Genomic DNA, 23280 nt, shown 5'->3' on the forward strand with positions numbered 1-23280 from the left:
CCTTAGTGGCAGGCTCTCGATCAATAAAAAACGTGAAACAAACAACCAATAAAGAGATCGTATATAATGATCAGATTGCTTCTATGCACCCCGACACACTTCAAAGTAAATACTATCTATAGTGGACTCAGTTTAGGACGACCTCTTCAAAAATGAATTCTGTCATAAGCTACAAAGCTTGGAGAGATCCGTTTACTGCATTTACTTCTGTAATAAATGTACTCGCTATAACAACTGTCAAAATAAAAATTCTGCGAACATACTAGTCCGCATGACAAACGCATCGCACAAATTTCCGTAAATTTTTGGGGGCAAAAAGTGCTTTCGTTTAGCAAGTAAATACGGTAGCATAATACAGACACAGTGAAAAAAATATCTGATTAATGCCGACCATTAACCCAAGCACACTGGTTAATGCAAACTCTCACCTTGCTATGCCACAAAGTGAAAAAAACTGAGGGACACGAGGACGCACCGGAGATCTTCAACACAAAGGAGAGTGCAACTGAACATGTCTGCACCTGCACTTCAGTTCTTCCAGCCCAGTTCCAACTGGGAGCAGGTCATCACATTTTCTTTTTTAACAGTATAGTAGCGCAGCAAGGCAGGCAGAAACCACTAGTCACAAGATGAGTATTTTCATGATGTTAGACAACTCAAAAATGACAACTGAAAAATCGATCCAATTCAGAGTCCTTTTGCACACAACAGTTTGATAACAGATGTTTGGCAAGCTACCGACATGACAAAATGTGCAATAGAGACATTTCTATTATATTTTAACTTTCTCCCGTTCCCTTAAATCAGTGTCCTTCATAGATCAAGCCTGCAGACTATAAGAAAGTTTTACTGGAAATTTGTGCAACAGAAACTGAATCGAAAAGCAACTGATACAAACATCATCCACAAACATGCCAAGGGTTACACACATGGTGTGTTGTGGATTGAGCCAAGAGTACGTAGTTGCACTGCAAATGACCTCGAGTGGCGTCCATGGTTCATTCAGACACAAACCATCTCACAAAGCTCATTACCCTTCCAGAATGACACTCCCTGGAGAAAATCTGAGACAAACACGCAGTCCCACAATGCACCTGCCCAGACCGTACCGCCTGTTTGCCTGGGCGTACCCTGAGAAAACTCATATTTGAAAGGGTGTGCGCTAAAAAGACGTACACAGGAAAAAGAGAGAGACGACAGGAAAGAAGCGCAACTTCCAACTTTATTGACGACAAAGAAGCCAGGCGCACTTATATATCCGCTGATAACCAGATATGAGCTGCGTGAAGGAGCGTGACCCCAACAACCAAACAAAAGACAGCGCAAAAAATGCATATCTAAGTGACATTGAAAGAAACCCAAGAATGTGAACATATCAAACACCTGCCGAGGTAAGGTAAAAAAGTGGGATTCATATCGGCCGCCGCGGTGGCTCAGTGGCTATGGTGCTCGGCTGCTGGCCCGAAAGACGCGGGTTCGATCCCGGCCGCGGCGGTTGAATTTCTTTGGAGGAGAAATTCGAGGCCCGTGTACTGTGCGATGTCAGTGCACGTTAAAGAACCCCAGGTGGTCGAAATTTCCGGAGCCCTTCACTACGGAGTCTCTCATAGCCTTAGTCGCTTTGGGACGTTAAACCCCATAAACAAACATATCGGCTGATAACAATGCATAACAACATGGGAAAACAGAGCTGTATGACAGATGACCATAAAAAATGCCTACCAACATGACGAAATTTATAACAAAGATCAAGTGAAAGATGGAGATGAAAACCGTGTAAAGGGCGGTAAATAAAAGCACATTAGAACATCTAAAAGGACACTAAAACATAGAGAGGCGAACGGGTTAATAGTCTAGATGTACCCATCCAAAAAGGCAAGTCCATTTCTAAAACGGTTAATAGAAGGCGTGCTAACGCACTTGTCTTTCCTGAGGTGAATAAAAAAGGCCTCAATTACTTCTCTTTCTGTGCGCCTGGCTTCTTTGTCGTCAATAAAGTTGGAAGTTGCGCTTCTTTCCTGTCGTCTCTATCTTTTTCCTGTGTACGTCTTTTTAGCGCACACCCTTTCAAATATGAATATGTACCAAATAGCCCGTCAAAAAGCTTTACTGAGAAAACTAGGACGGTGACTGCTCAGCGAAAATTAACTAAAACAAACATCTCACGGGGGAAGACTTCTAGACATCCCCTTGCCAATTACCGACTTCCAGGAACAGCTCATCCACATCCCGAAGGGACTCGTGCGACCCATCTGACTGGGGACTCCAGCTGCGGTCCGAGTCGCTCTCAATCTCTTCCAGGAGCTGCGCGGTCCGGGTGCCAAACAAGAGGCCCGGGTACACATTGGAGCTGCTGTTGCTGTTCTGGAAGCGAGTGCGCACGGCCGTCGACGACCGGTGTGTCCGCTGGCCCGATGCAGCCAGGGTCTCGGCACAGCGAAGCCGCGAGCCCAGGTCGCCAAGGTTGTTCTGCAGGCCTTCGACTGTGCTCCCCAGGCGACGAAGCGTGTCATGAAGGCTGTTCAGGGCCTGAGTGGCACCCTCTGCCTTCCGCTTCCAATCGTCCCGCTCAGAGCTGGCCTCTGGAAGCGTACCGGTACCATAACAGTCAGCTTTACAGGTTAATGCCTGCTGCGATAACAATGCAACGATAGTATAGAGCAGGGGTTCTCAAACTTTTTTGCTTGGAGGAACCCCAAAAGCCTTCAATAAGCGATGCGAACATTTTTCTTTATTTTTCTCTGATGCGTCCCCGGCTGCAAATGTTCAATGCTGATGATGATGATACCAGTAGCGACATCTTGTGGCGGCTTTCAGTACTAGGCACTGCGCTCGTTCTTTTGCTGTGCGCACACGGAGAAAAATGATGCCGTCGCGGTGTTTGCTATCACTCGTTATGCTCCTGATGTAGAAAAAACATCCGGTGCCCTTGTTAGCGATACTATTACTCGATTTTCTTGCGTATTTCCTCAATAAGTGATTTACAAGTTCCCATCAACAAGCAGTGTTCCTGAACCAAATATACTTTATTTTGACAGCTGAAACATGGGAACCTCGACGTAACGAAATTCGCGATGTAACGAAATTTTCGGCTGCAAGTAGGACTTCGTTATATCGAGGTTCAACTGTACTAATATGATGGGTGGTACTGCGAAAGTACTGCACGTTAACATCTAGCGGCTACCTCGGCGGCATAACGAGCTTCTTTTTGTTTGTCTAGGCTTGGCTTGGCTTCCCGACGGCGGCGTGGGTAGTGCCATCTGGCAACAACAAACAGAAGTTCCTATAAAAACGCATGGCCTCCGAGATTACGTCCGCGCGCGGGTTTCAGAAACACACGCGCAGACGTGATCTCGGAGGCCACGGAAAACGGGTAGCCGTGTGAATTCGATCTTATGCAAAAAGACGTCCGCTGTCGACGCCTGCTATCGCGGGCGTGACGCGCAAGATTGTTTTTTGAGGCTACGAAGAGTAAAAATGAGCTTTAACGAACCAAGCGCTGTTTGTTTCGTGCGTACACTAAAATGAACCTGAAACAGGGATTGGCCGGTGAGGGTTCTCGCGGAACACAAGAAGATAGCCCGCGGAACCCAGTTTGAGAACCCCTGGTATAGAGATAGAGCATCTGCCTCGCATGCAAGAGGACTCCGGTTTGAATCGTGGTCCTGCTGCATTTCTCCGCTAGAATAACAATAACAGCAAAGGTTTCGAAGGAATTGAATAACCAGGCCTGGAGAACAGGATTTGACCACCATGGTATAGTACTTGGCCATCATCATCATCAGCAGCAGCCTGACTACGCCCACTGCAGGGCAAAGGCCTCTCCCATGTCTCTCCAATTAACCCTGTCCTTTGCTAGTTGCTGCCACTGTATCCCCGCAAACTTCTTGATCTCATCCGCCCACCTAACTTTCTGCCGCTCCCTGCTACACTTCTTCTCTTGCAATCCACTCCGTTACCCTTAAGGACCAGCGGTTATCTTGTCTTAGCATTACATGCCCTGCCCAAGCCCACTTCTTTCTCTTGATTTCAACTAGGATGTCATTAACCCGCGTTTGTTCTCTCACCCACTTTGCCCGCTTCCGATCTCTTAATGTTACACCTATCATTTTCCTTTCCATAGCTCGCTGCGTTGTCCTCAACTTAAGCTGTACCCTCTTTATTAGCCTCCACATTTCTGCCCCATAGGTGAGTACTTGGCCGCAACCTCCTATACGAACACACTGATTATCCCCAGCCCTCAGTCCCCAGAAGCTGCAGAGCAGGCAGAAAAACCGACCAAGGCAGTGGTCAGACCTGTGAGGCAGCGGAGGGTGCTGAGAAGCTCTGGCTCTGGACAGGCCGCCATTTGAAACTGAACCTGGGATGGAATTCTGTAGGCGCCGCCTCTTTAGATAAGTCTACTTCTGTCTGCGCTGAATGACCGCAATCTGCGGCTTCTGGGGCTCGAGCCAACCGGCGCAGACCGAAGTAGACGTAGTCTAAAAAGGCAACGCCAGCAGAATTTCACCCCCGGTAAAATTTAAAGCTGGAACCTTATCTATTGAAGCTAGCCTAGCAATGCTGTTTGAGGAACTAGCGGGAATCATATCGTAGAGAGTTAAGGGGATGGCACAAACTGCGCTACAGTGGTTTAGCAGACAGATGAGAACTAGGTGTGGGATTCGTGATGAATAAGGATATAGCAAGCAACATAAGGGAATTCTACAGCATTAGTAAAAGGGAGACAGGTATCATGTTTAAAATAAGGTTGACGTGGCTTTTAGGAAAAAAAAAATTATTTCTGGATAGATTTTCACAAAACTTTTTGAACTTATTAGAAATAATAAGACCACTCTGCTCAAAATTCGCAGCTGCATTGTAAAGCTCTCATCTGAGTGCAGAATAAATTATAGTGCCTTTTTCGTTTCTTCAATAAATATAATGCGAGTGAAAGTTCGGTGTTAGGCTGATATGGAAACCTTCACAGCATTTCTTCCGAGGTTTGCAGTAAGAAGAGCTCCACTGTTACGGATGAAATCACGTTTGGCGCCCAACAATAGCCAAAACAAATACAAAACCTCATCTTCAGCATTCCTGCGACTCTCAGTGGTAATGAACCTATAGCAGCACCGCTTTTCCATCTAGGTAACATTGAGAAGCTCTGTGGTTCCAAGCTACTACTACCGCAAGCGCAAGTTCAGTTAATGAACAATTTGCTTTTAAAGCCTTCAGACTCTCCCTGCCCACCGACTTGCATACTCTGCCCATATTGCGCTGCTTTAGCTACCTACTGTCCATTTCCCAAGCAGTGCAACAGTATTTAGAGTGTGCCGCCGCGGTGGCTCAGTGGTTATGGCGCTCGGCTGCTGACCCGAAAGACGCGGGTTCGATCCCGGCCGCGGCGGTTGAGTTTCTTTGGAGGAGAAATTCTAGAGGCCCGTGTACTGTGCGATGTCAGTGCACGTTAAGGAACCCCAGGTGGTCGAAATTTCTGGAGCCCTCCACTACGGCGTCTCTCATAGCCTTAGTCGCTTTGGGACGTTAAACCCCATAAACCAAACCAACCAGTATTTAGAGTGGCTTCAAGCATGCCTGAGCAAGGCCGAGCCCCAGCTTAAAAGTGGCAAGAGTACAGTCAAAAAATTCAGGGGGGCACTTTGTTGACTTAAAGTGCGGTGAGGCGAAAGCCTTAAGCGCAGTGTTGCTGCTTGTGCCACTGATGCGTTATTAGGCTTCGCCTCTAAGAGTGAAACGCGACAGCGTCTTGCAACACTGCCAGGGAGTCCATAGAACGCCATCGCCCGTTCGGTTATGCGCCTTGCTCGTCGGTAAATTGGTTTTTGAGGAAAGGAAAGGTATCTGTCTCGCATATCTCGATGGACACTTAAACCTCCGGGAAGGGAGGAAGATGGGAGTGAACGAACTAGACACGCCTTTGTTGATTCCAAAATATCGAGCTGGCATGGAGGAGTGTTAGCCTGCTCGTCTCGCACTCCAGAGACCGGGGTTCGATTCCCGAACTTGGCCAATTTCCTACTCGGTTTTATATATTTATCTGGCTGACTAGAAGGGTTAGTTAGACTAATTGGGTAATTAAGCAATTAACTAAACTCAGTCCCACTTACTTGGAGCATCACTACACCATCCCTTTAATTGGTTGCATGGTTACTAGCCAAAGTACAATTGGCCCGTTTGAAATTCGCGCACTGTGACGTCATGACAGTTTCGACCAACCGAAAAGCGTGACATTTCTGTCGACAACTCCTGCTTACAACGATGAGGCATTAAAGGCTTCCGCCTTAATACCATCATTCATAATGATGATAGTGAATTTTCATGGCACAAGGGCATCCTGCGGCCAAAGAGCGCCATGGCACAAGGTATTTTCGTTTGTTCAAGGTGGTGTCAAAGACCCATTTCCTACGCATTTCACCCTGGTTAAGCTGAGCATCAGGACAGGGGAAGCTTGTACCCAATGTATCACCGGTGGGTACCCGGCGGCACTGGGGAGCGAACCCCACACCTCCTGCATGCGAGGCGGGTGCTCAACCACTTTGCCACCGCTGCGGTCGCCATCATTCATAATGTAGTATGGATGATGGTGACCACATCATCATTCATAGTGCAGTAGTAGTCCCAATGAAGACAAGCCCAGTTATAGTGGTAAGCAAGGAGCCTACGGTGCCAGTAGCTCCTTTCCCCCCTTTTGCCGGTAACTGGCGTGTCTGTTGCAAGTCTGGAGGGGTTAAAGGGGCTGCGAAACACTGCTTGGGGGGATACCGGCTATACTTCAGGTGGGTTCCTTATGTCACACAGATGCTGACTTAAAAAGAATTACAGGAATCAATGCACAGGAACGGGAGTTATTCAGTGGAGAAATTCCAAAATACAAGCAAACAAAACGCTGCCCTCTACTCGATTTTGGCGGAGCTTCCCACTCCTATTTCGCTCTCCCAATGACGGCACCTGGCGCAACCAATCAAAACAGCCTGCCAGAGCACGTCACAGAAGTTTGCACTCCATGGTTGCCTGCTCTCTGTAACTCGTTCCTGCTGAGACTGGCAGCGTTGTTTCCATGCCAGAGCGCCCCTGGTGGTGTATTTTTATTTTACTTGCTTTGCAGGGCTTTTATCTAAGACAAACAAGTTGCTTTTGTTGATCTAATATAAAACGCAGACAGGTGACAAAATGTGTCTCTATTTATTCACACAATTTGCAGTATATTTACTGTTTGTCCGATCATCAAGCTCGCGCCAGGTGATGTCATATCCGCTGCTAAAAACCCGCCACTGTGTGGCGACACCATCAGAGCCATGAAGTTGTTTTTGGGAGGACATTAAAATATTAAAAAACGGAATATACACGGTATTACCGACGCTAATAGCACCATTATAACTCACTGTATGCAATCAGCAGGCAAAACAGTTAACTAAGACTGTGTTTCTGGGCCCCTTTAAAGATGATGACAGCGCGTCGCGCGCGTTAGACGCTGTCCAAAGCCACAGGAAACGGGGAGCAAGACCACGAACAGCCTCGTCAAGGTCACAAAGGGCCAACGACTGTTTCCCATTGAAAAGAGATGAGCTCTCAAGTGGGTGGGGGTAAGTAAGGTCGGCGACTTCTGAAACCACCCAACCGTCAAGCTAATCGGTGGAGTCCTGCTTTATTGGCGCCTCGATAGGTAGCATGTTCCAGGCAAAGTGCGCGGTCTGCCAAGTCTGGCTCTAACGACCACTGGGCTCCGCCCACTTGTAGGTACAGTGCCATTGCACCAGTATTGGTGGAAATTGGGCGAGAGCAGATTTACTAAAGCTCCGCCCAATTATCGAAGTGATCAAAACCCGCTGCAAACAAAGACAGAAAAAAGGAGCGCGCCGAGTCTCAGTCTAGGCCACTTTTAAACAGGCTTTCTTTTTGACCGCCTTTTGCTCCTACTACTTTCATTTTTGGTCTCGTCTTCAATAAACTAGTCTTGTTTCTCACGAAGTTGGAGTTTCTGCCCCAACCGGCAATGTGTCGCCGGACGAGCGGACGAAGACGCGGAGTGCCCTTCGCACTGTTAACCGCACACGATCATCGGCCAACGTGAAACCGTTATTCGTTGCTCGCAACGAGCATTCGACCAGACCAACCGGCCAATCCGACGGTTACGGAAAAACTTAACTCACAGGCAAGATTGACAAGAAAGGATGGGGTGCATGCCTTGGCTCCCATCTTTCTGTCTACATCTGAGAGAGAGAGAGAAAAAAAAGGACGGAAAGGCAGGGAGGTTAACCAGGCGAAGCCCAGTTGGCTACCCTACACTTGGGGAGGGGAACAAAGCGGAAAAAAGGAAAAAGAGCGGCAAGGAAATGAGTTGTCTAAGTGTCCAGCGACCACTATCTCACGGGGACAGAGGGCGCGCACTGAAAACTTAAAGAGTATAGGCGGGAATGCAACCCCGAGTCCCTGAGTTCCCATTAATCTGAGGAGTTCCCATTACTGAATGAACGAGGAGATGAATGAGAAAAGCGCCTCATCGCAAGAAGGACACAAGCAACACTTGCCATCCAGCTTGCGCTTGAGCTCGTCCAGGCAGCTGTGGCCGTCGAGGCGGTCTCGCGTGAGCACCAGCCCGCAGCCTTTCTCGCACGTGACCTGGCGTAGGGGGCACTGCTGGACGTGGGCGTCGAGCGCTTGGCGCGCGCACCGGTACTCGCACGCCTCGTTGGGGCAGCCCACCTCCTGAAACTCGCACGTGCTCACGTGGTTGGCGTAACTTTCCGCAGCCACCCGTGCAGAGCAGCAGGGATTACGACACCGCACCTGCGACGATCAATCCAGAAAAATTAGGGGTGTGCGAATATCAAATTCTTCGAATACGAATACTTGGCTCCGAATATCGAATCGAATAATCAAGGACAGACGCATTTAACCACTACAAAACATTTATTTGAGCACCCAAGAACATCACAGTTCAACTATCGATGATTAAATGAACACAAAAGGTGTGTGTGGCTGCACAAAAAGTATCAGTCTCGAACATTATTCTTAGAAGAGTGGAAATATCAGAGAAGATGGCGGGTACACAGCAGTGATTAAGGCTAGCTAGCCATCAGCACGAACGCGCGTTGCTGGGATGCACATAAAAGGTTGTTGTGAAGGAAAACCCGCTGCTTCACATGGTCAGGCAGAAGTAGTTCCCTTCTAGCTGAAACAACTCCTCCAGCCGCAGAAAAGGCCCTCTCAATTGGCACTGAACTGGCACGTATTGCGAGGTACTGCGTGCACAGCTCTGACTATACCAGCTTCGCAGGTATAGCCACAAAGAAGCTCACCAGCACAGTCAGCTACGGCATGGCCCTTGGAGGAAGGAATGCGCATTGCTCTGGGCGCCGCCATGTTGTTATGTCTCAGTCGATAGGGCTTGCGGACCGAAATGAACGCCGGCGCTCACAATGAATATTCGGCTAGATACGAATATTCGCGTCGGGTCGAATATTCGCGTCGGGTCGAATATTCGAGACAACACGAATAGTTGGATTTCGAATCGAATACGAATACTAAAAATGTAATATTCGAATTATATTCGAAAATTTTGAATATTCGCACACCCCTAAGAAAAATGCATCGGTGCATGCAGTGAGCTCCCACACTGCCGCTTCAGTCCCGAAGCGCGACCACTGAAGTATTGTCTCGAGCTCTTTGCCCTTCACTGGGCGTCACCGGTCATGCTGCATGTTTCACAATATTTCCGAGCCAACTAGCCCCAAAACACATCTTCAATCATGCTCACGACAACAGAAGTTTCTGACCCTGTACGCGTAAGCAATATAAACGCGGGAGAGAAATAGCAAACTTCCAACACTGCAGTGCAAGAGGCAACCACTACTCACAACAGCCACAGACACCAGCAGACTCATATCTAGCCAGGCTTGTAGCTTCGTATTGCCGACACTTCGTACCGACACTTATATCATCCATTGCATTTTTTCTAAGATGGCAGCGTTCAGCTTGATGCAGGAAATGAAACACCAAGTAGCCCTTGTCACCTCAACCAGAGACCACAGCAATTCGGAAACTGCCACTTTCCTGAACACGAAAAAAGTTCGTTTAAAAGGTTCGAAAATAACTTTTGTTCTCTAAAGGTGACGTGGCATGTGTGGCGAAGAGGAAAAGGCACAGTCAGCAATGAGGTATCATCAGAACGCCCTATTTTCTCTGGCAGATGCAAGCCGTCGAGAGTGATGGCACGAAAGTCAATGAAATTTTTCTATCGAAAAATTAATGACGAAACTATAAATTGCTTTCGACGCATGGTTTCAGAGGTGGACTGGTCACTCGTTTTTAATGAAGAAGATCCTAGTCGCTGTTACGATGTCTTTGAAAAAAAATTTCAAGATGCCTATTATGAAGCCTTTCCTCTAGTCCATCGCTCTAGGTACAAAAAGTCTAAGAAACCGTGGCTTACGAAAGAGCTGTACAAAAGAATAAGGCAAAAACACAATCTCTTTGCTGATTTTTTGAAGCACAAGGACATCAATATACTAAACTTGCATAAAGCTGTAAGGAATAAGCTCAACACTGATCTAAAAACCACAAAACAGGAATATTACGCAAAAGCGTTCGCTAATAAACTTGCCCCTAATCAGATATGGAGGTCATACAACAATTTAGTATCAAAACGAACCGAGCCAACCCCAGTAGAGATTGTGGTAGATGGCGTTCCACTCAGAGGTCGTCCCTTATCAGACATGTTTAACGAACACTTCCTGACGGTTGGTGAAAATCAGTCTGCGCAAACAACATGCACTGATCCAATGTCATATCTTAAAGGCATACCAAAGCCTTCGATATTTCTTTCCCCAACAACTACAGCCGAAATCTCTTCGTATATAATGAGTCTAAAAAATAACTGTTCCGTTGGAGCTGATAACATCAACGGTGAGGTAGTGAAAGCCGTATCTGATATTATCGCACCTTTGTTGTCCCATATATGCAACCAAATGCTCAAAGAAGGCAGGTTTCCAGATAAATTAAAGACAGCAAGAGTTTGTGTGATACATAAGACAGGAAGCTATAATGATCCTAACAATTATCGCCCAATATCCGTTTTGCCGGTCTTCTCAAAAATTGCTGAACAAGTCATCAATACCCGCCTTACTTCGTACTTTATTAAGACCGGAGCTATTGCGAAAGAACAATATGGCTTTCAGAAAGGGAAATCTACGGAAAAAGCTTTACTTCACATAAAGGATAAAATAATTAACAATATAGAAAACAGAATTTTTACACTTGGGCTATTCTTAGACTTTAGAAAAGCCTTCGACTCGGTCTGTCACGAAATTTTACTGCGCAAATTACAATTCTATGGGATACGAGGTTCCACACTTAATCTTATTCAGAGCTACTTATCATCCAGAGTACAATTCGCAATGATTCACGACATACCTTCAAGCCACGGCCTTATACGCACTGGTGTGCCACAGGGCTCAATACTGGGTCCTATTCTATTCCTAGTTCACATAAATGACATTGTTAACATTCTTCCTTCCTCCGAAACAGTTTTATACGCTGACAACACAAATATTTTCTTTCATGACGCGAGATTACAAGCAATAAAATGTAGAGCAAATCTCTGGTTAGAAAACCTTACATTATGGTTGAGGGCCAACAGGCTAGAACTAAACATCACGAAGACGAAGTATGTAATATTCAGAGCTAAAAATAAAGTCATGGATGATGAGCCACTCATATTATACAATTCAAATGTTTTACAACGAGTACAGTCAATAAAATTCCTCGGAGTTATATTTAATGAACACCTGCTGTGGACTGACCATATTAATCAAGTAAGAAAAAAAATTTCGCGATCAGTGGGCCTTCTAAATAAATTTAGGCTTCTATTACCAGTATGGCTCAAAAAGCAACTTTATTTCAGTGTAATTCATTCACATCTTCACTATTGTTTACTGATATGCGGAGTAAATTTATTTATTTATATATAAATAAAAATTAAACAAAATGCACACATGAAAGAAAAATTACAAACAGCAAATTAAAGCGCGGCTAGGAGAGGTACATTGGAGTTTATCAACGAAGAAACAACTAAAATTAATAAAAAATGCAAAAAGATGCTATATCACTTCGTGGAGAAGAGTGCTCAGTCTTCCTGCATACGGGTTCTCGACTCACCCGGATTGATGACCAGCACACAGCACAATATGTTCGCAAACACGCAACTACAGTCACTCAGTCAGTCTTCCTTGAACAGCAACTGTAGGCGCCTCGGATTTTTCTGGGCGAATTGCGTAATTACACGTGTGATAAATTCACTTCTGTGCTTCATTACACGCTCTCGGTGCACACTCATCATACACATTGATTGGAAAAACTGTTGAACGCGTACGTTGAAAACAAAAGATGACTATATATACAACGAAAACTTATTTACAAGATAAATGCACGCTCGCAGCTTCATACACCTCGCTCCATCTTGCTTGCGCATCCGCACAGTCGAGCAACCCCACACACACTGCTCGCCGCTCGTCGTTTTCTCGTCCGCTGTCTTGGTTGTTCTCAGCTTCGCTGACAACCGGCCACTAAAAACACCCAAGCACAAACACAGAGGCGCGCACACGTGCGAGGGCTTACTTGCCGCAGTATCCCCGAATGCGCACTTTGGGGGTGAAAGGAACGCCGCTCAACTTCCGAGGGGAAGGGACACTCGCCACTCCGGTCGGAAAATTTGTTTTTGTGTTTTTATGGGGTTCAAAGCCCCAAAACGACTCAGGCTATGAGGGATGGAGTAGTACAGAGTTCCGGGTAATGTCGACCACCTGGGTCTCTTTACCATGCACTGACACGCACAGTACATGGGCGCTGTTGTGATTTGAGGCCCAGCCAGAGGTGACAGGCGAGCCAGGCAGGCGCCATCGGGCTGCGTTGACCAAAGGCGCTGGTTTTCACAGAAGACGCAAAGAACGCTGGTGTGGGGGCGCCTCGGGAGACTGCGTCGCCGTGAACAAAAGCAGCTAATCCCCTTTGCCGGAGATTCTGAAAGCGGCGCTTCTACCGAACTGCGCTACACGTGGATCGGAGGAGACAGCGAGCGGCGGCGGCGCCAACTCATCGCCCGCTTGCCCCTGAGCAGCCCGACAAAGCGGGGGTGGACACGGCTGATTTGTCCTTCCCTCCTTAAGAATTCATCGGTGACCGGCGTAACGACATAGGCGAAAACAAGATGCCCCGTGCACTGTCTGCCTCCGTGTCGCTATCTCTCTAGAGATCAAAGAAACAGACACCCATCTCAAGGCGGCTCGAAACACATGCTCGCCGGTGCCTGGAACAGGTATGTCTGGAACAGGTCGCCCTTCAGTAGAGCTAACGATGGCGTGGTTTGAAAACGGCGGAACGACGCACGCCCGGACGCGGCATTTCGCAGATGTGACCATGCGGGGCTGCTTTTACCCTTTTGACTGAGCGCACCACCGCCCCTGGTGTGCGGCCATCACTCACGGTTCGAGTGAGTGATTTTCCAGGGGGGTGCAACCGCCCCCCCTTGCCCCCCCCTCCGGACGCCCATGCCTACCGCCTGGTATCCAGCTTGCTTCCTGCCTACCTTCGCATTGAAGTCACCAATCAGTACAGTGTACTGCGATATTACTTTGGTCTTCGCCATTCCACGTCTTCATAGAAGGTTTCAACGATCTGGTCATCGTGGCTTGATGTAGGTGTGTAGGCCTGCACCACCTTCAGCTTATACCTCTTATTAAGCCTAATTACGATAGCTGCCACCCTCTCGTTAACACTATAAAACTCCTCTATGTTGCCAGCTATACCCTGATTGATGAGGAATCCCACACCTAGTTCTCGTCTGTCTGCTAATCCATGATAGCACAGTATGTGCCCGCCCTTTAGTACTATATACGCCTTGAAGTTCTTGAAGTTTTTCGATGTTTTTCTGCAATATGTTTCACTAAACAACTTCCATCTTATTTGTGCTGGTGACTTTAACATCAATATCCTTGAAGACAATAACAGAACATATGATCTTGTAACTACGCTGCAGTCATCTGGTTTTTCAAACGTCATTACGAGTCCCACAAGAATTACTCCCAGTTGCTCATCTGCCCTTGATCTTCTCATTACAAATATGGAAACCAGTATTTCAGACGCCGGCACTATAACTTCCGATATTAGCGACCACTGTCCGATCTTTATGTTCTACTCCAGTAACACCGGGAAATATGCATTTCATAATGAGGCCTTCTGTTTCCAGCCTGTCTCTGATACGGCACTCGAAGCGTTCAAATATGAGATAAGCTTACATGACTGGTCTACTGTTCTCGGCGAGAATGATGTCAACAAAGCGTATTCCAAATTTATTGAAGCCTTCGCACGTATTTACGCTAAGCATTTCCCTCTAAAAACTAGTAAGCGATTGAAAAAGCATAGAAAACCCTGGATTTCACACGAGCATATCTGCATGATCAGAAACAAAAACCGTCTTTACCACAGATTTCTGCTCTCAAGGTCAGAAATGGCATTGAAAGAATTTAAGACTACTAGGAATAAGTTAAATTCTACACTACGACAAGCGAAAATGACCTACTACCAGCAGCTGTTCGCCGATGTTTCTAGAAAGCACCCCACTGCTATCTGGAAAATATTAAATAGGGTCTTAAATCGTGGAAACATTGATCAAGCCCCGAAATTCATATTACATGCCAATGAAAACTTATCTGGAAAAGAGCTTGCTGACCATTTTAATCATCACTTTGTAAATATAGCAGGGCCAATCAGTAATGCCACACACGTGCCCCAAAACACAGTCAATATCACTAACGTTCCTTTGGGAAGTATTTTCTTCGAACCAACAAATGTATCTGAAGTTTTCAGTTCATTTCTGAACCTTAGAAACAGTAGAGCCCTCGACTTTGATAACTTGCAAATCAAGCCAATCAAATATGTCCTTGAATATATTACTCCTGTGCTTGTCCACATATTTAATTTGGCAATTGCAACACATACATTTCCAGACGCCATGAAAGTAGCCAGAGTATCGGTAATTTACAAAAGCGGCGACAAAAACCTAATGTCTAACTATCGGCCAATTTCAGTGCTTCCCGTCTTTTCAAAAGGACTTGAAAAAATAATTCTTTTCCGCATAACAAAATTCATAGAAAAATTTCATATTCTTAGCGATGCGCAATTTGGATTTCGAAAGGGTAGATCAACAGAATCAGCGTTATTGGAAATAAAAGAAGAAATTGTACAAAACATTGACAGCAACCAATTTACACTAGGCGTTTTCATTGATTTTAGTAAGGCCTTCGACTGCCTAAACCATAAAATTCTTCTTGGCAAGTTACATTCATACGGCATTCGTGGAGAACCGCTAATGCTGCTTGAGTCCTACCTGAGTAACAGAAGACAATGCGTATCCCTAGACAGCCAACAATCTTCCTTGTTACCTATTGTCTGCGGCGTGCCGCAGGGAAGTATATTGGGCCCCGTTCTTTTTAACATGTACATAAACGATTTAGTGGAAATTGACAAAACAGTTAAATTTTTCATTTATGCCGACGACAGTAGCTTTCTAATTACCGGTAGTGACCCAAACACACTAGTTGTAAAATGTAATGAAATACTCGGTAAAATATGCATGTGGTCACAGTCTAATTTTCTTAAACTTAATGCTACCAAAACCAAAGCAATATTATTTCGCGCCCGAAATAAGATTTTTAAAATGAACAGCGTACTACAATATCAAGGCCAACCTATCGAACTCGTCGAACAACATAAAATCCTAGGCGTAACGTTTCACAGCGATTTGAACTGGAACAATCATATCGGTCACATCTGTAAGAAGCTTTCTGTCGTTGCTGGCACGCTATCCCGCTGTCGAATGTTACTTCCTGTAAAAGCTAGGCTTCAAGTATATTATGGTTTATTTTTCTCTCAAATAAACTATTGCAATCTAGTTTGGGCTACCACAACACAAACCAACATAAACAAAATTAGTATCCTTCAAAAGAAAATTATGCGCCACATCGCAAATATTGATCCTGGCTTGACCACCGCCGATAGTTTTGCTGACTACAATATTATCCGAATTCATCACTTTTATGAGTATCGTATCTTGAAGTCATTTCTCTTTTCCACAAAAGAGTTCCAATCTTTTTTTAAACGTGTATCTTCATTGACACGCCACGAACACAATGTTGCTACCCGTAACACCGACCCTTGGATCGTTCCTCATTTTCGCACCAATTATAAATTGCAGTCCATAAAGCACAATCTACCTGTTATATTAAATCGCCATAAAGATATGAATAACTTTTCGCGTAAAAAACTACACGAATACTTTAGTAAATTGTAATTGCCTTCTTCCTCGCATTTTGTAGTTATATAACTCTGTATAAGTGTCCTCTTTTGTGTGCTTTGTATATATGTATGTACTTTTTATATGTGTAAACTCTGTTTAACTTTTGTATTGTATAGTATTTCTCCGTATATACTGCCTGTCGCTGCTCTGTAAACGTCTCCGGGACTCAGTCAAGGCCCAGTCGGTCCTTTTAGCCCGGAGAACGTTCCAGTGTATAACTGGAGAATAAATTGAATTGAATTGAAAAAATTGAATTGAATCTGTCCTCCTAACCTCACTAAGCCCTATTACATCCCAATTAATGCCCGCTAATTCCTCCAACAGCACTGCTAAGCTAGCCTCACTGGATAACGTTCTTGTGTTAAATGTTGCTAGGTTCAGTTTCCAATGGCGGCCTGTCCGGAGCCAACTGGTTGGTTGGTTTATGGGGTTTAACGTCCCAAAGCAGCTAAGGCTATGAGGGACGCCGTAGTGGAGGGCTGCGGAAATTTCGACCACCTGGGGTTCTTTAACGTGCACTGACATCGCACAGTACACGGGCCTCGAATTTCTCCTGCTTTATCTTTCATTCATTCAGACATCACAGGGGGGTATCCCCTGTGATGTCTTTTGAGCCACAAGGCATCTTTTACGAGCGAGATAAAACAAGCGCTACAATACGAGGATCTTGCATGTGTGTTGCCGTGTCCAGGGCAAGTGTGCCTACCATCAGGCGGCTGACCATGTTCTGAATGAGGGGCAGGGCAGGCATGAAGGCCGCGACAGCCCGCTTCCGGCACACGGGGCAGCTGTTGTTCTTGCGCACCCACTCCGTGATGCAGCGGCGGCAGAAGACATGCCGGCAGTGGCACTCCACCGGCTCGCGCAGCACCGAGTGGCAGATGACGCAGATCAGCTCCTCGTCGGGCTTGGGGTCGTAGTCTTCCAGGCTCAGCTCAGGTACTGCTGCTGCACCGTGCGAGGCTGGTGGAAGGGAAGGAGGGAAGTGTTAACCCTCTGCTTATCAATGCAATAACATTTATGGTTTATGGGGTTTGACGTCCCAAAGCGGCTAAGGCTATGAGGAACGCAGTCCCCCGTAGCACAGTTAATCGGCCAAATATTAGAAATATACTGGCGAAGGCTGGTGATACCATTCATTTCCAATACTGGCCAATCACCTGTGCTGCTTGGGGTAGTGGAGGGCTCCGGAAATTTCGAGGGGGGGGGGGGGGGGCACCGTAGTGGAGGGCTCCGGAAATATCGACCAGCTGGGGTTCTGTAACATGCACTGACATCACACAGTACACTAGGTTGTCTCAAAAAAATTTCAGGCTTCTCTGCCACGCAACTCCCTGCATAGTGGAGAAGAGGGTTATGACATCATCAACACCATGTGACCACCAGTGGACCTATCCCAGAACTCCAGAACTGCGCCAAACTTGAAAATCTGAGAACCCCCAAAATTGGGAAGCTGGCCCACCCCCGAAAATTCCAAAGGGTCCCCAAAATTATGGAAGCAGATACACCTCAACAAAAATGAGCCGACGCTGAGGCAGCGATCAAATGCCGAGCATTAATACAACATAGGTCGTCGGTTCGAATCCCTAACTTAACTAGCAAGTTTATGCTGCACGAAACGCTGAATCTTATGACACCATCCAGAAAATTCTGCGGCAAACAGCTGGCCCAAAAATTTTGACATGAATGTCAGGACTAAGTGGCCCGGATTTGACGCCTGCCAGACAGGCATATATATACCGGATTGATATAGTTTAGTTACGTGTTGTGATGCTCCAGCGTCATGCTGCCGCCTGTTATTTTATTCAATTATGTAACCACCTCAATTACCATGGCAACCACTGGGTTACGATTTGAGTGTTATAACGTATAACGCTGAGACCTGAAACGCGAGAAGTAGGTCTTAACATGCAAAAATTTCTGGCTTCTCTGTCACGCATTTCCCTGCATGGTAGAGAGGGTCATGACGTCATAAATGCCATGTGACCACCAGTGGACCAATCACAGAGCAGCGCCAAACTTGAAAATTTGAGGACCCACAAAATTCGAAAGTTGGCCCACCCCCGAAAATTCCAAAGATTCCCCAAAATTTTGGAAGCAGGTCCACCTCAAAAAATGGATTAAGGTGAATTCGTTGGTCAGATTAGCATAATCCCACATGATAATTCAATGGCAATGGAGCCGGTTACAAATGGAGTTTTTTGGCGGGAAAATCGCAAGAACATTAAACACTCATTGTAGACACCGTAGCAGATGACCTCAATGCCCTCAGATTTTCATTTTTTGAGAATACGGTTAAGAAAGCCCACAAGTTTTTGCATCAAACTGCTCAGAGTAGTACTGCTGCAAGGTTCCCTTACGATGGTTTTTGTTTCTCTGTTGCCAATTCGTTTCCTTTACAGCCATGTGTGAGTCATTTCACCACTTCCGGCTTCAATTCATGGGGCAAGTTACATAGCCTGCTACTCTCTCGATGCGACTGGTTTATTCACAAATGATCGCCAGTACACGAGCGTTACTTCAGAATTACGACCATGGTTCTCGACGATGCCCACCTGTTGTTTGAAAGGCTCTGCATCAACGAAGTACAGCCTCGGCTGTTACCTTATTCTGATGACTACCAAACACACGTGTTGCCATCACCACCCCAACAGCTTGTTGCTTTGATGTAAGTTCACATAAAAGAGTTCTTTTCAGAAGCATTCATCTGCCTGTCTGCTTGCCAACATGACAATACGTAACGGACAGTATGCAGTGTCAAAAGCCTTATGAAAAGGAACACGTTTTAGCACACCATTTTGGCCACTCAGCACTATCCAGCAGCTTCACGCACTATGCCAAGCATTTGTCCCTAGCAGTTATCGATCTTCAAGAAGCTGACTCTCTCGGCTACCGTATTACCTGCAATATTCACAGCCAATCACATGCTCAGTTGAAGCGAATAAAGATGGGTGAGAGTGTTTGTAAGCATGTTGCCATTTTGCTACATAGTCGTCCTTTCACACAACGATTATCTCCCGCATTTTGTGTTTGTCTGCAAAGCACTCCCAACAAAAATGGCTGTGCATTGCGTACCATAAGTTCAAATCCTGATAAAATGCACTGATTGGTTCAGGCTAGAGGTGAAGGGGGGAACCACACCCCATGGTATGGGGATAAAGGCAAAAGGACAAAAAAAGAGCTGCTTTGCCAGGACAAGAAATAACAATGGACGTTGTGAAGTTCTGGGGCGCACCTAGGAAGCGCTGCCTGGTGCTGTCATTTCTTTCCTCTTCTGACGCAGTGGAATGCTTTGCTAAATGACACCGTAGCCTAGTTTTCATAGCGAAAATAGCTTTAGATTATAAGGACTATAGTTAACTGTTGTACAACCGAATCAGGCTTCAATTCGGCAAGCGTAAAAGTGTGCGCAACGCAAGAATTCGCCGAGCAGGGAGACACTAAACCAGGCGCATGTGCACAGAAACGCTCGAAAAGCTTGGGGCACACAACTCGGCGACGAACGTTGGCGCTCGGTCACGGTTCATGCCACAGAAATTTTAAGCGCGCTCGTCCTCGTTCTCGCACTTTACGCAACGAGGTTGACGCTGCAGGCGCGCGGAAACAACTTCGGCAAGAATTGGCGAGCAGGACAGTGCAGTCTCGGACGCACCGTCTAGATTAGTAACACCGTACTCACCCAGCTTAATAGAAAACAAATTCACTTCGGTTGCTCGTATTTGTCTGCAATCAATACCCACAAGCAAACATTTTGCGAATACGACGCCACGTATTGTTCATCTCCTAAAAACTGACATCTTTTTTCGCTCAACTCTGGGGTCTCCTTGTCAACAAAGGCGATATAAATTTGACTCTTCCGAATGGCACAAAAAGGCACGGCCAACTTAAATGATTAGGCCGACATGCAGGCTTTGCCTGCCTCGTACGGCACACAAAAGAGTCGGGCTACTTACATGACGCACAGGACGACGACCTACGACGGGCCATTCTTCGAAGCCGAGCAGCCGGGAAAGTCCGCCGAAACGAAGGCGCTCAGCTAGGCGGGGAGCGGTGAAGTTCGTCGAACACGGGGGGCAAGGGCCAGACGTCAAAGGTAGACAACCCGCGTGGCCGATTTGGCGCGTACCGACCACTGAACCACCGCTGTCGCGGTTGGCGGAAAACGCTGGCTAGCGTTTCAGCAACTTCCTCCAGCAAAGAAACCCTATCAGTTGCAAGCGTGCTGTGTCAACTGACAAATGAAAACGAACGCAGCCAACTCGCGAGCGCACTAAGCAAGCTTAAGTGATGAGTCGAGCGTCCTGGCAGCTCTACGATCGCACTGCCTTGACTCGACGACTTGACCCGTCTGCTGCTGTCTGACTCTGCGCGGCCGTGGTGGCTGTTCAAAATATGAAAGAGAGGAGGATGAGAAAGAGCACACTTCAGGAAAGGAGCATAGAAAGAGAGCGAGAGATGTGTCCATACAAGAGAAACAACACGAGTGAGCTCTTCGAAGTAATCAAACAGGTGCTGCCACCTGACGATAGTTTACTTTTTTTATTTTGGGGGATGGGGAGGAGGTGGTAAAGTAAAATTTTGATGCTTTTCGCGCACTGCGCCAGCATGATATGCAGCATTATAAGAACGGAACCAAACCTGGTCGAAGTGGCACATCACGTCAGTTGCTTATGTAGCAAAGGTCTTGTGCAATGTCAGTGCAAGTTAAAAGTCCTCAAATACGGGTCGGATCCCTCCACTACGGCGCTGCTCTCATTTCATCCCTTCTTCATCAGTTTTCTAGCCTTTTTACTCCTCCAGAAGGAAAAAGTAGCAAAAGTAGTACGAAAATTAAGATTTCTGTTTCAGGTCTTTTTAATAGTGATCAATCAATCCATCAATGTTTATTTATGAGCCCACGTACAGGGAGAGCTTTTTTTGTTGGCGCACATCGGAAGGATAAAAAATGTGAGATAAATACAATGCAACTGTAATACATGCGGATACATTAAAACACTGATAATGAAATGTAGAAATACATGATGGAAATTACATATGACTAATGGGAGCATTAGATCGCAGATCTCAATATTAGGGTAAAGAAATTAAGACAAAGGAATGATAGCAACACACAAGAAAAAGACAAAGAAAATGTGAAAGGGCCGACATAAACAGGGTCACAGCAGCAGTAAACAAAAAATGTAGAGAACCATAGAGCTAGAAAACTAGATTGCAAGAAACATTTCCAAAAACGATCAGTACGTGTACTGCACTGCGAAGAGCATTACACTTGAAACAAACAGGCTGGTTGTCCGTCAAGAAGCTAGTGTCCGTCAAGAAAAGGTCATGCATGTGTTAGTGGCTATTCAATTTTTTTTAGCACATTTTTCATATACTACACACTGTTGGGCACGTTTGCACATCTTATTCCATGAATGTAGCTGTAGCATATATAGAAGACATCTGCTCTCTGCTTTTTATACAAACCTGACATATCTTTTGCAGGCTCATCAGTGGATCACACAGGGCTTGTGTCAGAGCCTTCTATGGCTTGTAAATTGCAAGTTTTGGGGTTGAACCTCTGGAAGCAACATTGTACGCTATGAGGGGACGACATAGTGGAGGGCTCCGGGTTAATTTATATCACCTAGAGTTTTTTAATGCGCCCTGACATTGCACAGCACACTGGCATTTTCACATTTTGCCTCCATTGAAATGTGGCCACCGTGGCCAGGATTCAGTCCTGAGGCCTTAACAACAGCCTGAGACACCATGGCTTGTGTGTATGCATGCCTTTTATATGACGTGTTTGCCACACGAGTTGACATTTAAATAGCTTTCTTAAAAGATGATTGTGGGAGGCTCAGAAGGTGGTGCAGGGGGGCTGACACAAGCCACCACACCAGGTGCCCCGGCCCAGGTGATGCATGCTCAGGTGAAAACTTCCAATTGGGAATCTGTTGGTTCCAGATGGTCCCAGCAGGAACCTTGGTGGTTTTCTACTGGGCCAACTGCTACCAGCAGGAACGATGCTGGTTTTCTGCTGGGCAGACAGGCTCCTGCTGAAACTAGTAGGGCCACATACTGGGCCAAATAGTTCCCAGTAGCAATACGTACTGGTATTATTATGGGCCAACTGGTTCCAGCAGGAACATTCTGGCCCAAGTGGGAGCCTTTTGTTTTCTGATCGGGGATGTGATGGTTCAAGCTGAGAACTTTTTGCCATTCAAATTGAAGAACTTCTTCCATCGTCTACCATGTTCAACTAACACATTTTCAGCTAAATCTTCTCCCAGCTGGAAGCTTACTGGTTTTCATGGATGTGTTTGTCAAAGTAGTGTTGAGTTGGGACTGGTAGCTCCAGGTACGAATATAATGGTTTTCATTTGGTTATGCAAGTCCCACATCAGACAGCAAATTGGCGCCGAGCTGGAAAATACACACGGACGGCTGTATATAATTGTTCTAAATTTAGAACAAGCATATGGGGTTGGGAAATGTTAAGCTTAGCAGACCTCACCTACCACTGTTTCCATCACTGCAGTTTTATGACTTTTTGCGATGGAACCTCGAAGCCACTTTCATGTTGTCAACCTTCGTGGACATGCCTATATCTCCGGGGTGAAAGAACTAGAATCGTAATGCCAAGTGGTTTATTGCAAACATGACTCTTGCAGTGGAGCCAAAACTTTTTATTTTTAAATGAATGGTCGACAGTTTACACATTTCTGCCAATGGTTTATTAAGCAGCACAGAACCTGCTGCACATACATATACAGCAGACAAAACAGTGGACCAGTATTAAATGAGAGTGTTTGATGCAAATTTATTTTGTAAATGCCGATCAACAGTGTATAACATTGCGACATACACACAAACTCCAAATAATGGAAACTGTAGAGCGGTTTATTGGCACGTTCAAGGGCTGGCGACGAAGACCCTGGCGCAAG

At 46.0% G+C, this 23280-nt stretch overlaps 1 protein-coding gene across 1 annotated transcript; it reads right to left on the reverse strand.

The window, feature by feature from the left end:
• Positions 1 to 2024: 2024 nt before the first annotated feature.
• Positions 2025 to 20695, reverse strand: LOC149349064 (RING finger protein 151-like). Its single transcript, XM_089541140.1, has 4 exons — positions 20305 to 20695; positions 17058 to 17314; positions 8529 to 8787; positions 2025 to 2582 (listed from the first exon to the last, which is right to left on the reverse strand). The coding sequence occupies exons 1-4, from the start codon at positions 20336 to 20338 to the stop codon at positions 2179 to 2181; spliced, it is 954 nt and encodes a 317-aa protein (XP_089397266.1). The 5' UTR covers positions 20339 to 20695; the 3' UTR covers positions 2025 to 2178.
• Between the last annotated feature and the right edge of the window lie 2585 nt (positions 20696 to 23280).

Source organism: Amblyomma mixtum, chromosome 4 (genome assembly GCF_055824585.1).
Source record: "Amblyomma mixtum isolate Tamu chromosome 4, ASM5582458v1, whole genome shotgun sequence".
Classification (NCBI taxonomy): Eukaryota; Metazoa; Arthropoda; class Arachnida; order Ixodida; family Ixodidae; genus Amblyomma; species Amblyomma mixtum.

Excerpts from the sequence above, each read along its gene's own strand:
- LOC149349064 (XM_089541140.1), bottom strand. The coding sequence starts at position 20,338 with ATGGCCCGTCGTAGGTCGTCGTCCTGTGCGTCAT. Across the intron at positions 8,788-17,057 it reads ACATGGTCAGCCGCCTGATG|GTGCGGTGTCGTAATCCCTG; the intron begins GTAGGCACACTT and ends TGATCGTCGCAG. Across the intron at positions 2,583-8,528 it reads GCTCAAGCGCAAGCTGGATG|AGGCCAGCTCTGAGCGGGAC; the intron begins GCAAGTGTTGCT and ends GTACGCTTCCAG.